Below are 17,526 nucleotides of genomic sequence, written 5' to 3'. Positions count from 1 at the left end.
TTGTACCTGTCACCTGTCATTCATGCCTGTGGCTCTGATCCCAGATGACAGTGGAGGCTTGGGTTTCAGGGTGCAGACCCAGAGGCACGTGGGTCTCACCCCTGCCTCCTGGTGGTCATCACCACAGGACAGTGCTTAAGCCTCAACTAGGACTAGTAACTCACTGGTTTCTTTTCTGATCGGTGCCTGACCAGCTGCTACATTTTTTAAAAAGATTATTGAAAGCTATGAATGACATGCCAAGGAGAATTCCTGGATCGTGCAATTGCCAAATGCTGGGCATAACCAAGCTTTGGGAGAGGACAGGTCCCGGTGCTCACATGATGTCATCAGGAGTCTCGTCTCTTTTCTGGGTTGGCTTTCTTCTTTCCCACGCCTTTCTTCGTGGAGGCAAAGAAAGTGAACTATTCCGGGTGTACTTTCTACCAGTGTGCAACCCCAACAGAAAGACAGGGCCTCTTTCTCATTGGTTCTAGAATGTTGCAGGCTTAAACTTCATTGGCTCTCTTGGGTTCTGTGCTCATACCTGAACCAGTCATTTTGGCCAGACAGGTGTAGAACATGCTAGCTGGCTGGCTGGGTCACATGCCCAGCCTGGAAGTGAGGGGTTAGATCACTTCCATCCACAAGAGACAAAGAGCTAGCGATGGTCCAAAGGACAAAAATCACAATACTGTTTGGTTGGCCAAAAAGTCTGTTATATTTTTTCCATAAAATAAAAGACGTGTTTTTTATTTTTACCAATAACTTTATTGATTAAGATATTTTGAGTCTGTTGGCTATTTTCTGCTGTTTGTTTCTAGTGGTTAGAGGCCAGGGGTGCTGCTAAACATCTTCCAGAGCATAAGACAGCCCACAACAAAGAATTATTTGGCCAAAATGTCGATAGGGCCAAGAAACTTCACAAACAATATTCGACATGTTCAATCAGTCACAGCACCTTCCCCATGCCTGCACAAATCTTTTCTTTGCATGCCTGTTGCATTTTTACCTTTCTTGAATTAATAAAGCATAACATGCCAAAATGTTGCTTATTTTCCTCCATCCTCGATATTAAAATGGCTGCACAAAAAAATGCACCAATTTCGATAAGTTCTTTTTACATGAATGCTGATATGACAGCTGTCACAAAATTGTTTCAAATGAAGTTAAAGACAACTGAGTGCTACTAGAGCCACCATACAGAAAAAAACTTTTTGGCTAACCCAGTATTACCATAAGAGGGATGGGTACTGGCTTAGCAAAAAGATAAATAAATAAATACAAGGACCATTACATCTGGGAAACTTTCCAAAACACAGATGCCACCCCAGAGTCACAGACTTGGGGTTTCTGTGTGTGTTTTTTAAGTTCTTGTCGTAAAAGACGACCTTAGTGGGGCGGTTCAATGATGCCTACCACATTTAGGCACAGTGGGCGCAGAGCCCTGCACAGGCAGAAGACTGCGCGTTACAAACGGAAAACAACATATTTCCTGCTGTCCCAAATATTGCTTCCTACATGGTGACTTTCTTATTAGTAATGCATCTAACCCACGCCTTGCAAGAACATATTTGATGCCAAACAAGTGCCTCCTTGTTCCCGCATATGGCTTTCCAGGCCAAGATCGGATCAGAAAAGAACAGTTATCCATTATGCATTGGGTTTCCTACTTTTTCTCTTCCTTCTGTTCCTCCCGACTCGCAGATTCCTAACAGATTTTTTTGGGGGGTTTTTTTTTTCCCCCAGGAGACACGTTTTTCCAGGTACTTTTGTAAACAACTCTTTTAATGTGAGCTGTTTACATAGTCTTCATTCTTCCCTATTCTGTCCTTATTCTTTTTGTTTGAGTCAGGCCTGTGAGTGTTTAATCACAAGTAAGTCTGTGCTGTCAGCTTCTTGTGGAAAAACAGCAGACTTCCTGGGAAGGACTATTAAGAGCGGCCTCTTATTGGGCTGACCTAATGGGCTCCCGGGGCCAACGGAAGAAAATTAATTTTCCTATGATGTCTGCTCTTCGATGAGAAAGAGAAAAACCATCTTTTACTCTTCACTAAGAGTTTACATTAATACAAACCAGCCTCCTTTCTTGGAGGAAGACAGTAGTCAAATTAGTTTTGCTTTGGAAAGTTAATATGAGAAATTAGGTTTGGCTGTCTGGTGCCCAGAGCCGAAGGTCCAAACAGAGATCAGGTCTGACAGATGACGCTGTGAGAAAATCGTAAGCGGTTTGGCCTGAGCAGTGGGGGCTGTTGCTGGTTTTCCCGGTGTGGGGGGCGGGGAATTCTAAAGCTACACGCGAATGCGGAGATGTGGGGGAGTGCGGACACACTCATGGTTGTCTCTAAAGCAAGTGATTTACCTTCCCCGCCCCCGTACTGTCTGAAATCGGGTGTGTGTTTTACACTCACGACACCCCAGTTCACATGGTAGGTGCTTAACTGTCAAACAAGGTCTGTGGCTACCTTATTGGACAGCGTGGGTTGGACCCTCAGGTGGAAAATGTTGGGAGGAGGCATGGAGGCTTTCGTTTGTTCTGCAGGGTGACTGTGACTCACAGTGAACAGGGCAGGGGCAGCAATGCGGGCGAAGGGGGAACAGGAGCCTTTAGGAAAAGGGAATCAATCACTAAATAACCTCATGGGTCAGGAAGAACAACTATGATTTGACGAACTACGATTTTGATGAACTATAGCTGTTCGTATAAATCTCAAGTAGAAGTTAGACTTCAAGACTTAAAGGTGAAGCCATCGTGTCATGGATACATGATGGCATTAAAAACTTTTATTTGGGGAAATTGGTATAAATAAACAGTTAAAAACAGAGAGGGAATGATTTCTCTGTGTCAGATGCTGCTGACGGGTCAAACAAAATGAAGAACTAAGGACTGGCCATTGGGCTTGGCATCGCGTTCATTGGTGGCCTTTGACAAGAGCTGTTCCTGGGGAGGGCAAGGGCGGTGGTCTCCCTGATGGGCCTCAGGAGGTAACGAAGGGAGAGGAGCTGCAGACAGTGGGCATCGCTGACTCTGTGCGGGGGAGGAGGGGATGCCATTTGAAAAATTGGTTGTTTGATTTTATTTTCTTTTGGTCTTTCTTTTGGCCTTCATTTTATAAAGACATTTATATCTGTTGGGAATGATCCAGTAAAGGGAAAAGATTTGTGTAGGGGAGGGGTATATCACTTGAAAAAGAGAAAATTCATGGAGGATGTAATAGCTGTCTTGCCACATTTGAAAAGGTGTCATGAAAAAGGAGTCAAGTCACTCCGCCTCTGGCCCTGAGCTAGCCTGAAATCACTGAGGGCTGGTGGGTAATGAAACAGCTCTGACTCAGGGCAAGAAAGTGCATCCCAGCAGCCAGTGCGCCCCACGCAGCTCACTGCAAAATGCAGCACCGTTTTTATCACTGGAGACATGAAAGCGTCTATAGGTTAGACTTGTGTTTCTCAACTTCCTTGTATTCTCAGCAACACGCAGAGTTGGTCCAGCAGTTTTTAGCGGCACACTCCAGGAGACTCAAAACCACATTCATCAGGTCCATGACAATGGCACACAGTCACTGCTCCAGGACGTCAGTGACCTTAGAAGCATCTGCCGTGAGTGTGCTGCTCTTTGGTTGCCCTTCAGCAACCGCCTTGCTGTTTGAGCAGAAACGCTGGTCCTGCTGTTTTGCGCTCAAATGGCAGCATTCTCATGTACCCCCATTAGAGCACACCGCCGCTACTCACCGCCCACGGGAGTGATACTGCTGCACCGACCAGAAGGGAGTTGTACCCTGCTCTTTGCTCTGCACAGGACCCGTGAACTGGCGGGCTCAAAATCCAAGCTGACATCTGTCGCCGTGACCGTCCGTCAGTGATCCGTTGCCTCCAACGGAAGGTGCTCTGCCTCCTGGAAGCAGACGAGATTTAACAGTGACGTGGGGAATTCCGCGCTCACAGAGTCATTGGCGGGCTGGATGGCGGACACCCGTCTGAGCTCCCAGGAGCAGCTCCGAGCCCCCAGGACCGCCGTGCCCCACGTGTTCGGGGCGGCTTCCACTTCATAGCAAGAAACCGAGTGGTCCAGAGGCTGCTGCCCCCTTCACTCACCGTACAGCCACGCTCCCCACTCTGCTCTGAGCCCCAAAGCTGCCACCGCTGCTTCAGAAAGGGACAGAACCCAGCACCTGCTGCCTCCCAGAACCACGACAGCTCTGCTGTGACCCACAAAAGCCAAATGGTGTCCCGGCTCCCCTCTCCGCATCCACCTAGCTCCACTGCTGATCAGAGTCCTCCTGAGCGTATGTGAGTTGAGGGACCTGAATCCTAGGTAGAACCCTAAACTGCAAAGGAGGCGGGGACATTGACCTTGTGGTTTTCCAGCTTCTGCACAGTGGAGTGGGCTTGCAATGGGCACTGAGCAAGTGGCCCCACCGTACCTGCCACACACAGCACCTTTCTTCAGTCCAGCAAGAATAAATCAGACACATTGATCAAAAGTTGGTAGCACGATAGGAAAGGTTCCCGAACATTGGCGTGCCGCTGCGTTCCCAGCCTGCCGGTCTCGGAGCTGCTCCGGAGGGCGTGGCGGTGGAAATGGGAAACCAAGCACTTGAACTGGACTTTCCAATTGTAAGTGACAGTGATGCTAGACTCTGAGCTCAGATGGGAGTTAGGACAGAAATGCCTGTCTTACGACTTTTGGCCAGAGAGAAAAGTGTCTTCGGAAGAGCTGCCAGCCATGAAGTGTTTTCTAGAATCACTGCCATCAACCTGGCCTGGAGCAGTGTTTTGCAGATGGATCATCTGCTCCCTGCGGTTGTCAGTCCTGACGAGGCATCTGCCTGTCAGAGATCCGCAAAAACGTTGAACGGGTCCCACAGTGGCCTGCTGCAGCCACTGGTGACCTCATTCAAGAAAGGCCACACCCTGGCCAGCGTGGCTCAGTTCATTGGAGCGTTGTCTCAGAAACCGGACGGCTGTGGGTTCAACTCTCAGTCAGAGCACATTTCTGGGTTGCAGGTTAGGTCCCCAGTTGGGGCACATACAAGAGGCAACCGATCAGTGTCTCTCTCTCACATCGGTGTTTCTCTCCTTCTCTCCCCCTCCCTTCCCCTCTCTGAAATCAATAAGCACATCCTTGGGTGAGGATAAAAGAAAGGAAGACCAAATTGACCAGGCTTCGTCTCCTGGTTCCAAATGACTCTCTCTCTCCTGGCTTTGGCATTCACATAGTCACTGTCCATCCAACCACTGTTTACTGAGCACGTCTACGTGCTAGGCACTGGGGACACACCGTGGGCAAGACCGTGGGGGTCCTGCTGCCATGGAGCTGATGTTCTGGTGGGTGGGGGCAGACTGTTCCAGCAGGAAAATGCACAACTGGGAAGCGTTGCGTTGTCCTGAATGCTGTGGGGGAGGAGGGGTACAGGACAGGGAGTGGCCATGTGCGGGAGGGGGCAGTTTAGATTTGGGGACAGAGGGAATTTGTCCTCCCAGTGTCCGCTAAAGCAGATGTGGGTTTGAAGATAGGCGATAACGATGATCTGGGCTTGGACTGAAGTGGTTCTCAGCCCCTGGGCTGAGCAAGGCGTCTTGTACAACAGAGTGGGCGTGGCTCCTGGCAGGTTCCCGGTTCCTCTAGGAGACGGACTGAAGGGGGGGGGGGCGCGGCATGATGCCTGCCTTGTCCATGGAGCCGGAACTGAGACCTTGCTGCCTCTCAGTCAGGCCACTCTGCTGCACGTGGGGGGTCTACCTGCCAGCATTCGAGATGAATCAGGGCTACAGCTGTGTTCCTCTGGCCTGCTTCTCGCTGCAGCGTTGGGCCCCAGCAGGCCTGGCCTTGCCACCGCAGACGCTCACCCCTGCGGCCCCACCCCCAGCTGTCCATGACTGCTGTTGCTCCCCCGTGGCCATCAGCGGAGGGCTCACTGGGGACCGGGGCCACGTTTTGCATCACTGTCCTCCGTTTAGACTCTCAACACTAACACTCAGGGTGCACTGAGGGCTTGGGAATCACAACAGAGGAGGAGAAAACTAGGAACTGTGGCTTCTGACGGCTGTCCCCGGTCTAATTAAAACCCCATGCATGCCCTCACAGGTGCCCTGATTTCTTCTCCGCAGGCCCACTCCCCCGCTACCCCTGTCCCCTGAAGCACCTCCACACCACGTCAGCTTTCTTCCGGCAGCATTCTGGCAGCTTTATCCTGGAGCCTTGTGAAGTCCGTCTCGCATTATTTGATCTTTTGTTTTGAGAGGTTCTTGTTCTTTCATTTTCTTGAGAAAACAAAGCTTTTATGTTGTTCATCTGATCCCTGTTAAAAATCTTCTGATCTGCACCCCTCACCTGCCTTTGCAAAGCCTATTTCCTAGGTCCTGTGCTAGTTTATTCCTGCCTGTTCATCTTTGAATCGGAGCGGTTCCGCCTGGGTCTGTGCATGCCTGGTAATGACCGGGGCCAGCTCGCCTGGAGCCCGTTCCCTGTTTGTCTGAGCAACAGTGAATCTCTTTCAGTCCCTGCGCTGGAGCTCTGGCCTGGACACTTCCCGGGCGGTGGAAGGATGCAGGGGCTGTGGCAACGGGCCATCTGACTGTGCTCTCTCCCCAGGCTTCCCCCTGATCTGGAGGGTCCCCTGTGCCTGTGGTGTGTGTGACCCACAGCAGGGCTTTCCTTGAATTTTCAGCTGTCCCCACAACCCTCACTTTAGGCCAGACAGGCCTCTCCAAAGGGGGCCTCGGTCAGTGTGATTTTCCAACTCAGGGGCCTGTTTTTAGGAGGTTCAAATAGGCCTCTGGTTAGTATCGTTCAAGAGTTCAAACAGCTCCTAAGATAGAGTTTTTCTTCTCTCCTTCAGCCTTGCTCAGGTTAGGCCACAACCTCCGTGTTAGGAAGCTGGGGCCCTGGGAGGAAAGAGGAAGCAGCAGGAGCCCCTGCCCAGCCTCAGCCAGCGGGCAGGCCTCGAGAGCGAGCTTGCTCATTTCCCTGCTGCGCCAGAGGCAGAGCTCGGGGTTCGCTTTCAGTTCGTCCACCCTTCCTTGCGTGCACAGATCTTCAGAGTTACAGCGCGGAGGTTGCCATTCTCTTGTTTCAACAGGTCTCCTTCGAATATTGGGCAATTTTTGGTTATTTTCACGGGTTCGGAAGAGTTGTCCAAATGAGCACTTATGCCGCCAGCTTTCCTAGAAGTTCTTCAACTGCTGACTGTTTTAAATAGCCAGACAATTAAGATAAAACATGCCAGAAGATTAGAGGACTTGGGCATTTTTTAAATTAGGAAGTTAAGACTAGGAGAGATAACTGAAATGAGTGAAAGGATTAAAATTAACAGTGATGAACAGTTAGAAAATGAAGCTAAAGAATTAGATGAAAGTGCCAAAAAAGACCTTAGAAACTAGGAGTAAAGTTATGGCAAAAAGATAAAATTAATGATGGGAAGGGTTTTAAAGAACTAGCATTTAAGTATTTTAAAACAAAATTTAAAGCTTAAAGGGCTAAAACAGAAATTATCTTAGTAATTCAAGATTAAAATAAAATAAAAGATAGAACGTAAGCTGTCAGAGGGGAGGGGAGTTAGGGGGCCAGATGAAAAAGGTGAAGGGATTAAGAAAAAACAAACCCAAGCAAACCACACGCTCATGGACACAGACAGCAGCGTGGTGAGGACACGAGCGATGGGCGGGGGATAGAAAGAGGATAAAGGGGGTAAACGGTGGTAGGAGGAGACTTGGAGTGACGACCACACAATACAAGGTGCAGATGACGTGTTACAGAATTGTACACCTGAAACTATATAATTTTATTAACCACTGTCACCCCAATCAATAAAAATAAGTTACAAAGAAGACATTATAAAGAGTTCCTTTTTATTTTCATTTTCCATTTTCAAGTCACTGGGTCTTGTTTGCTTGTCTGTCTGTCACTTGAGGGAAAGGTGAGTCAAGAGCCCACTTATTGGCTCAGAAGGTAATTCCAGCCCGGGAGCAGGTTGCCTACCTCTTCCCAGCAAAGCAGCCCCCCTGCCCCCCCCCCGCCCCCCGCCACCTTTCTACCTTCCTTGCTGGGTCCTCGAAGAAGGGAGCAGGCAGGCTTCAGGGATGCATGTCTCAGTTTGTTCCCACAAACAATCCATGCATTAATTCAGCAAGCACCCACTGCTTACCTACTCTCTGCCCGTCCTCTAGAAATGTGGGTTTGGTCCTCTTTGTCTACAGTGTTGTTGCCAGTGTATGTCCTTCTCGTGGCTTTTCTGGGAAACTTCAGTGGGAAAGTAGGCACAATCTCAGCTCCCCTAGACCAACGCAGTGATGGGCATGAGGTCCCCCCACTAGTCATTCCCCCGAAGCACTCCAGATGTAGCTGTCCCTCCTTCCTGGATGAATGCTGCCCTTTCCTCAATGAGTCTGTTGTGGTTTAGATGCTCACTGTCCTCCTTGTCCCCTGGTCCCCACTGACCTCACAGCATGGATGATGTCACTCGTTGCTGAAGGACGAGGTAGAGTGTGGACAGTGCCTTCCTGCCCCCAGCATGCTCGGGCATCACTTCCTGCAGTAAAGGCGTGATGGACGCTCGGCGGGACCCCTGGGCCCTTAACTGGTGAATGGGGCTGGCCTCTGGGTGGTGGTGCCAGCGTCGGCCAGTGACTGGCCCGCATGTCTCCTTCTCTGTTCTCAGTGCCTTTCCCAACTCCCTCTGCTTCAGTACAGCACTCCAGCCTCCAGGCCCGCCGATGGATCCGCTGACGAAGGGGTCCTGCGGGGGTCAGGTCGCACACTCCCTTCTGTGGAAAGCAAAGTCATCTCTCTCCTTTGGCATCCAGTCCCTTCAGCCATGGCCAACAAAAGACCCTGAAGTAGAGTCCCAGGTCAACCTGTAAGTAAGTAAAAGAAACATCACCTGTTTGGCTTGTGTTCCCGTAACCTAAAATCCCTTATTGTCCAGGAAGAAAATTCCCTCTTGAGGAGAGCGTAGGAAGGGAGAAGGAGTGGACATTGAGTTGGGAGATTTCATTTTTGTTCTTAATGATGTCTTATTTATGTATTTATTGTACTTAGCAATATTTATTGAGCACCTACTCAGCCAGTCCCCCCCCCCATAATAAGCAAAATAGATTCAGTGCTTGTCGTCAGGGGATTTACAGCTCACGGGACAATGAGCCATTAGTCAAGTAACCACACAGAGAGATGCAAACTGATGGGTGATAAGTGCTATGAAACACGTTACCTCGATTCAGTAAGGATTTGCAGAATGCTTTCCATGTACCAGCAACATACTGAGGATATAAGAAAATAAAAAATTTCCTTAACCTTGAATATCAAATAGTATCTAGAGGGAGGAAATATCCAATATTATTCAAAAGTAGTAATAACAACTATCCTATAACTAATATGTTAATTCTAAGTCCCATGGGGTGGGGACTGTGTTTTCCTGTTTACTCCCAAATCCCCAGGGTTTGGTTGTGGTTGCAGTAACGTTTGTTGGATGAGTGAATGAGTGATTGAAGAAGGTAGTACAAGGCAGGGTGTGTAGCTTTCCAGGGGAATCAAAGGCAACAAGGTGCCTTAAAATCAGTGGGATGCTTCATCCATTCAATGCAACAAATATTTGTTGATGCTCAGGGTGCCCAGTGCCTTTGTGGAGCTAATTCGTACGTAGCCAAGGGCATGAAGCAAAATCGCCTGTGGGGCTTAAGAAACAACTTACGCCTGAGGCCTGTCCCCAGAGATTCTGATTCAGTGGCTCTGGAGTGGCTAAAAGAGGGCTGTTCAGGACTCTTCTCCAGCTTACAGCCTTTGCGGGAGACACAGTCACTATAGACAAACACACACCCAGTGGTGCAGGAGTAAGAAACCTGCTGGAGCACAGGGGAGAAGGGGGTAGCAGCTGAGCTTAGCCAGGCAGGAAGAGCGAAGAAGGCCACTTGAAACAGAGCAAACCGCAGAGCTAAGGGAGCCATCGGACCCATGAGAGTGTGTTCCAGCCATGTTGGTAGGCATTAAAGTGGCAGTTCTCAGCCCCGGCTGCATGTGAGAACCATCCCAGGATCTTTAAAAACATACGGGAAGCCTGCACCACTTCTTGCACCCCCCCCACCAGGATTCTGAGGTTTAGGGTTGACACAAATGCCAGTGTTTTGTAAAGCTCTCATGTGCAGCAAATGTTGAGAAAGGCCGCTTTAAAAAACATGCCCACACATCAGTTAACACAGAATATTGATGGAGCACCGTATATGCCTAGCTAAGAAGTCTGAACTTTATATGGTAGGCAATGGGGAGCCATTGGTAGCTTTTTGATGTTAAGAGATACTGCAGTTTAAGGTAGACAAGGTTTGAAGCGTCTGGATAAATTCATATTGCTAGTTCTGTCCAGTGGATTCTTCAGGGAAACTAGGGAGTCACTGCCGACTTTTCAGAGCTACCGCCACACATTCCACAAATGGCCCCAAAGTCTGTTTATGAGAATATGGGAATTGAATGTTTCCTTGATTTGAAACAAATCTAAAATTTTAGTGAATACTGAATTTTCTGAGCAAAAGGGGCTCATTTTTTAGAGGACACTGGTAACCAGAGTCCTGGGCAGCCCTGGCACACTGCAGGGGAGGAAAGACATGCCAAGGCTCCATCTGCCAAAGGTGGGGTGGGAAGAGTCCCTCTGTCTTCCTCCCAGTACCAGGCGGAGGTACAGTCCTCACAATTGTGCTGCAGGCACCGCCTTTTAGCTATAAACTACCAGCCCCACAATGCATCGCGTGGGTGATGCTGTCAAAGGGGCGAGCAGAACTGTGGCAGAGCCTATGAACAGCAAGGAAGCATCCCGTGCTGGTGTCTTCTGGACCCTATTGGTGAACCTGGCTAGGGGCGGGGCCGAGCCCTGGAGATAGGCGGTCTAATGGCTAGCAAGGCTGTCAGGAGATTGAGCCTGTAGGGATCTTGAAACTGATTCTACCAAGAGGCAGATGTTGGGTTGTACAGATGCTGGGTTCTATAGAAAACGTGCTACAGGAAGAAAGATGAGTCTTTAAAAACTGCCAGTCTGTGCTCCACTCATTCATTAACTCATTCATTCAACATTTATTGATTACTTGCATACCAGGCACTTGCGCAAACATCCTAAGCACATTTACTTAGTCTTCACACACACACTCACACAACCCGAGATGAGGTAGCTACTGTTAGCTTCGTTTTTCAGATAAGGAAGCTTAGGGACTGGAAGGTTGAGACATGTCCAGGACGAACAGCTTATAAGTGACAGCTGTGAGGGATTTGAACCTAGGTCTTTCTGGCTCCAGTGCCCACAACCTAACCTCACTGTGCTTAGCTGTGCAATGGGGAGCAAAGTGTTTATGGGATGCCAGTGTCCACAGGACGTCGTGGTGCTGTCCAGTGATGAATATAATGGTACCATACTGAACACCAATCAAGCTGACCAAGCATGAAGTTGGGCCTCGTGCCAGGAACTGTGGTGGTACGAAGACCTGTCCTCTGCCAGAGGCATCTGGTATCTCTTCAACCATTTACTGGGCATGTGCCTGCTGTGCCGAGCCTCGTGCCAGGTGCTGGGGATGCGAAGAAAACGCCTGTTTCCGGACTAAGTTGGGGATTAAGAAAGTGCTGTTCCCCAGGGCAGTCTAAGGAGATTCTCGGGGGAGGGAAGACTCGAAGGATAGGGAGTTTCCCGGGCAGAGGTGGGGGAGACCTTCCCGGACATACGTGCGCGAGTGCAGAGGCCAGCGCACTGAAGCACTTTGGGTGTCAAGGGAACCACGAACAGTCTGGTTTAGCCGGTGCTCCCTGGGGAGCGGTGAGCAGTGAATCTGGGAAGGCAGACGGAAGCCAGTTCATTGGGGGAGTGGGAGGGCTTGACTGCCCCGCTGAGAAGTGTGATCCGACTCTTTGGGGCCGGGCAGAGCACGATCAGAGTTGCCTACTGGAAAGGTCCCTGGTGTCTGTGGGCAGCTGGACTGCAGTATCAAGGCTGGTGGCCAGGAGACCTGACAAAGTGGGCAGGTACGAGACAGTAAGCAGGGGCAGTGAGGCTGATTTAAGACATATTCGAGAGGGAGATTAGAGCGTACCAGGGAAACCTACAGGTGGTGGAACGTGGAAGCTGAACCACGGAGTTTTGACTCGGGCAGCTGAAAGGTGGGTCTTGCCACTAATAAGAGGACCCTGAGAGGAGACGGCACAAAACCCAAGACGGAGTAAGACAAGTTCATTAGATATTTGCTGTCAGGGGCAAGAGGGGTCCCACTACATCTCTGGGGACAGAGGGCACTTAGGAAAGGATTTTTTGGAGAGAATGATGTGAGATGGACCTCGACAAAGGAGTAGCTCCTTCCTTTCCTTCTGTGCTTTCTCTCGAGTAGGATTTAGGAGGCAGAGACGGGGCAGCGGGGTGTCCCAGGCGGCCTGTCCCGGTTTGCCTCTTGTGTGGTGGGAAAGGCAGGTTGAGGGGCATGCTGTGAAGGATGTTGCGCTTCATCCTTGGGACCTTGGTTTTGAATGGATTTTGAGACAGGCAAGTGATGATTTGAGCTCTGCTTTTTAAAAGTTAATTTCACAGCTATACACTGTAGGGAGGCCAGGAAACCAATTAATAAATGGACTGGGAGGGGCTTGTTGATTGTAAGTGACTCAAAGTAGCATAAGCCAAAAAAGGAGCATGTAGGGGGTCATGTAACCAAACTAAGGAAAGGGACAGATGGGGCCTTTGGGGTGACCAGGTCCAAAGACTCGAATGCTGCGGTCAGCCCACTTTTCTCTCACTCCTACCACCTCCCGTCACGTAGCCCTGCTTCCAAAAGCCTTGAAAGAGTTAGTTTGCTCCTGAGTGAAGGGCCACTTTATTTTAACACACAGTGCAGGAAAGCAGGCTTTTTCATTTACTGTTAGGGGAAGTTCTACTCCCCGGTCCTCGTGTTTCTGTGAAGAAACTTCTGCTTCCCTCCTGTGGAGGAAAGGCTGGATGGCTGCCTCGTCCCCTCCCTTCTGGCCTCTCTCGCTTTTTCGGGATCTGATTTCCCACAGAGCTGTGTGATGCTTCCTCTCCCGTTTCCAGGTGGAAAAGCACACCTGAGTCTTCAGGTGCGGAGGCCCGTCTGCCTCAGTCTTCCCCTGTTGGAGACTGACAGTGGAGACTGACACAGCAAATCCCCTGGCAACCAGGCGTCTGCCCTTCCACAGAGCAGACTCTCCCGCAGGGTGGGGGCCGTTCCAGGTCTGCGCAGTGGGAGAGTGGGGAGCAGGAAGCCCCTTTGGCTCTTGGGCTCAGTTTGCTAACAAAACTCTAGCAGTGAGGAAATTGACATTTTGATTTCCACTTGCCCTGCTCCCATCACTAATTCCCGATCGATTGCAATCAGAGAAGACTGATGCACTTTGATTTATTGACAAGCTCCCAAAGCTCCAGCAACAGTGAGACAGGGGTGGGCGCTCTGTGCGGTCCGGTTAGGACAGGTTGGTTTGGTTTGGTTGGTTCTGAGTCCCTATCTGGCAAGTAGAAAGGGCTCTCTAGATATATTTGTCGATGCGAGTTAAGTGTAATAGAGCAGAGATGCCAGTCAGAATGCTTCTGCACCAAGGAAGTTCCCAGCTAAAGCAGAGAAAGCAGAAATGGAAAGAAGGAGCGAGGGACTCAGAGACATGGTGGAATTCTGCGCACGTCCTCAGGGCCAAATGGCACGGTCGAGGCTGTGCTTCGCAGCCTGGTAGTCATTCACCTAGGGAACCGGATACCTAAAATACTATGCAGCCATGAGGAAAAACACAGGAGCTCTTTGGTGCTGGTTTGGAAAGATCACCGAGATACACAAGGTGATAAAATAACAAGGACGAGGAGTAGAGTTGTGCATGGTTTGCTGCTGTTTGTGTAAAGGAAGGGGGAAGGGAGTGCATTTCTCTTTCTTTGAAAACGAGTCCCGCAGCCCTGGGAGATAACACGGTAATAAGCCAGGCTGGTGGTGGGGAGAGGGAGGGCGGGGCTGAGGTGCAGGAGAGGGGGGCTTTGCCCGTTACAGCCTTGTAGTTTTGGACCAAGTGAATGTGTTATCTCTTCAAAGAATGAAATACACACGCACAGAAACAAACCTACAGCTTTTGAAAGTGACGCTGTGGAGGGAGCAGTAACAGGGCCTGGTGACAATTAGATGCTGGCCATGAGAGAAGACAGAGGTGACTCTGGACTTGGTACCTTGAGTGGCGCAGCCGTGGGAGTGAGTGGGATTTGAGCCAGGTTATGTGTTGGGGCTGCTGGAACGCCCAGGGAAGCATGCCCAGCAGTGGGAAGTCGGAGTCTGTGGTGGGAGAGAAAGAGCCAAGTTGGAGATATGGTTGGGAGAGTCATTGGTGCAGAGGTGCAGGAACAGCGAGGTCCCCAGTGAGGGAGGTGGTCTGAGTGAAGGGAGAGGAATGTGGATCTTCGTTCTTCAGGGATGTCGTGCAGTTACAGCTTGTGCTGGGGAGGAGTGTGGGCTCGCCCTGCAGGACATCCTGGCTCTGCGCGGGGAATGGAAGCTGCGGGTGCCTTGCTCCCCTCGTAGCTCCATGTCCCCTTGGGGGGCGGGCAGCTGCTAAAAGCAATAATTTTCCTCAAGGAGGTTAGGCCATCACTAAGAACGGAATTCCTTCGACGATTCCAGTTTTCTGTTCTTTCAAATGTCATAGTCCTCACAGGCCGACAACCCATTTCTGGTGCTCACCTCATCCCAAAGTACAGAACACCATGAGGACACACTATAAATAGTGGCTAGATGTTATTATTCTTTTAGTCATTGCTTTTAAGGGACACGATGAAATAGTTTAGGCTCCCCTGCCCTAAATGGACGTCAGCCAACGCTCGTTTCTGTAAGTCCCGCTTTGGCTGTGCAAGCAGGCTGGTGGTTTTCTTGTCATCGCCTCCGGAAATAAATGTGCTTCATGGAAGTGCTCTTGCCTCCTATATTTCTATACGTTTGGCTTATCTGTTATTTTGCTTTCTTTAAAGAGTCCCCCCGCCCCCGTCCCTCACCACTCTCTCGCCCCCATAGTTTCATTTTCTTAGACTATCTCAGAATCAGAGAAGCTTAGTGAAGTCAGAATTTTAGAAAATCTTTCAGATACAGTGTTTGACCTTAAAAGCACGGCGTAAGCTGCTTTACTTGTAACTACGTGCTCTGAATGCGCCTGGAAGAAAACAAGACAGATAAGCTTTGGAATGGGTCCAAATCGGTCCAGAAAATTATAATGTGATACAGAGATTATTTCGAAATTAGCCTGGGCCTTCTCCCTCTCCTAGGTCACCTCAAGGTGAAATCCAGTCAGTTCTACACCATTTGTTTTTATGTTTGCGGCTGCGAATTTTTCACATATTGTTATTGGCTATGAAGGAGATCAGAATATGCCACCTGAAAATATGCCACTTTGGCCTAAGGACGATTTCAAGCTGAAGGCAATTGAGAAAAAGCAGACAGAGGAAGAAATCTCTGCACCCCCTCTCTCCGCCCGAGAGCAGGGCAGAAATTCCCTTTTGCAGAGCCCGCTCCTCCTTCCTCCCGTACCCGGAGGAAGAGAACATCGACAGGGAAGGCACCGCGATGAGTCTTCATGCAGAAACCTTACCGAATGACCCTCAGAGGCCAGTGGCTGCCCCCACAGTTCACCGCCCATGATTTCCCACTCCCAGGGGCGCCGACCCCTTTTCTCGCGTGTGGTCCCTGCTGCACGATGTATCGCCCTTTGTTAGAATGGTGTGTAAGCGCCTGCGTCTGCCTGCCTCTTTAGGTTTGCTTTTCGGTGGAGCCCTGGTGCCCATCAAATTAAAAAGAAAACTTGTGTGCCTTTTCTCCTGTTACTCTGCCTGTAGTCCCTTTAATTCACAAGCCCCCATCACAGAACCTAACAGGGTGGAGGGAAAGTCTCTCCTCCCCAACAGCTAAGTTCCTAAAATGAGAAACTCTCCCTAACAGCACAATTCTGGCTTGCCCCTAATTTCCCCAAAGAGCCTCCTCTTCTCTTCCCTGTGCTGCTCTCCCTGCGCACACGCCTCTTCTTCCTAACGGGGCGTGGCTGCACGACCTCCGTTTGTTCGAATAGCCATCGCGCTCAACTAGACCCCGTGCCAAGTGCTTCACGTGGATTGGTTCATCGAAACCAATAGCCCTGTGAGGAAGTTGCCGTGGTCATCCGTGTTTGTTGACTAAGTTAGCTAATTACATGTTACGGCGGCAGACCTGATGGCTCGTGACGGAGCTGTTTTTTGCCCAAGGCCAGGCAGTGAACTGGTGGTGCGTTAGACCAGGCTCAGGAAATATCAGACCACGCTTATGCCCCTGTAACTCCTGTACGCAGGTAGCTATTACTTTATTGAAGTTTAGGGTCAGGTTCTATATTTTCTCTGTATGGCATTTTTAAATAAATATTTTGTTGAGCTGTAATTTATGTGCAATAAATTGCAAGGATCTTAAGTATAGACTTGAGTGAGTTTGACACTTGCTGCTGATTCGCTTTTTCGAGTTACAGTGTCAACCAGCTGCCCTTCACTGTATTACGTATTAACCGTGGCCAGTTACCAGCCACAGTGAACGTAAGCTTCATCAGGAGCTAGTGGCCAGGGGATGGTGTCACCGTTTGTTTGTCGAGTTGGTTCCCGCAGCATTTCTTTCTTTGCTCGTTTACCTGGCGTCGTATTAACCTCTGAGATGAATTTTTGGAGCTTAACCTGAGGTAACATTCACAGGGTTTTCCCGCCTGCTCAAAGGCAGATTCCGTGAACACACAGCCGACGACGGCAGAACTGTGGGCGCCTGGGGCGCCTCTCCGGCCAGGTCCTAGAGGTCGTTACACGCGTCCGTGGGTTTGCCCTGCCTGTTCTCCAGGCGCCCACACAGCGCCGCTCACCCCACCCTCCCGTGTCTCTCTCAACCCTCAGGGGTCACGATGACTTTCCTCAAATATTTATGTGAAGAGCTTTCCTGTCGAAGTGATCTTAACTTGTTTTATGCAGGCTGCCTGCCTTTCATCCATCCATCTATCCACCCATCTGTCATTGCGCAAAGCCCCACTAAGGTAACTGTGCTAAGCATTACGTTAGGTGGTAAGAATTTTGCATTGGATTAAACCAATAAGGCACCTACCATAGCGGAGCTTATATTCTAGTGGGGGAGGCAGATGTCAGTCCAATGTTGTCCTTGTCATTTCTAGTCTGGGAGTGAGGGGAGTGGGTCTGGAAGAGGAAGAAGGAGTGTGGAGGGAGCATTCTAGGTCCTAAGACAAGAAGGAGCTTAGCAAGCTGGAGGAAAAGAGGGCTGGAGTGCTGAGAGGCAGGGGAGGGCGGGCCAGACTAGACGGGGGCCGGGGGTGTGTAAGTGATGATGGAGGCGTTAAAAAATGAAAGGGTGAAAATGGAGGACCAGCTGGTGGGAATTAAGGTGTGACAGATTTCAACTCAATATAGAAGAACACTGTTTACCCGGAAGAATGGAGGGCTTTGGGACATAATGTGTTTGTTATCACTGATGATATGTAAGTGGAGACTGGAGAGCTGGTTTTCAAGTATTCGATAGAGGATACACAATCACAGATGACGGGCG

The 17,526-nt window shown here is 49.8% G+C and overlaps 1 protein-coding gene across 6 annotated transcripts in view; it reads left to right on the top strand.

The window, feature by feature from the left end:
• Positions 1-17,526, top strand: part of GARNL3 (GTPase activating Rap/RanGAP domain like 3) — a 116,191-nt gene that overhangs the window by 5,148 nt on the left and 93,517 nt on the right. For 4 of the 6 annotated variants that reach the window (XM_037158309.2, XM_053667776.1, XM_037158237.2 and 1 more), the window contains exon 2: positions 8,664-8,834. The exons of 1 other annotated variant lie outside the window; for it this stretch is intronic. In XM_037158309.2, the coding sequence (XP_037014204.2) occupies positions 8,664-8,834 (171 nt within the window). The remainder of the gene's footprint in view (positions 1-8,663; positions 8,835-17,526) is intronic. One more of the 6 variants, XM_037158385.2, reaches the window with a different exon arrangement.

Source organism: Artibeus jamaicensis, unplaced genomic scaffold, assembly GCF_021234435.1.
Source record: "Artibeus jamaicensis isolate MK-2021 breed Jamaican fruit bat unplaced genomic scaffold, CSHL_Jam_final contig_471, whole genome shotgun sequence".
Taxonomy (NCBI): domain Eukaryota; kingdom Metazoa; phylum Chordata; class Mammalia; order Chiroptera; family Phyllostomidae; genus Artibeus; species Artibeus jamaicensis.
Note: the sequence above shows the minus strand (reverse complement) of the source record. Positions and strands in the feature narration are given on the sequence as shown.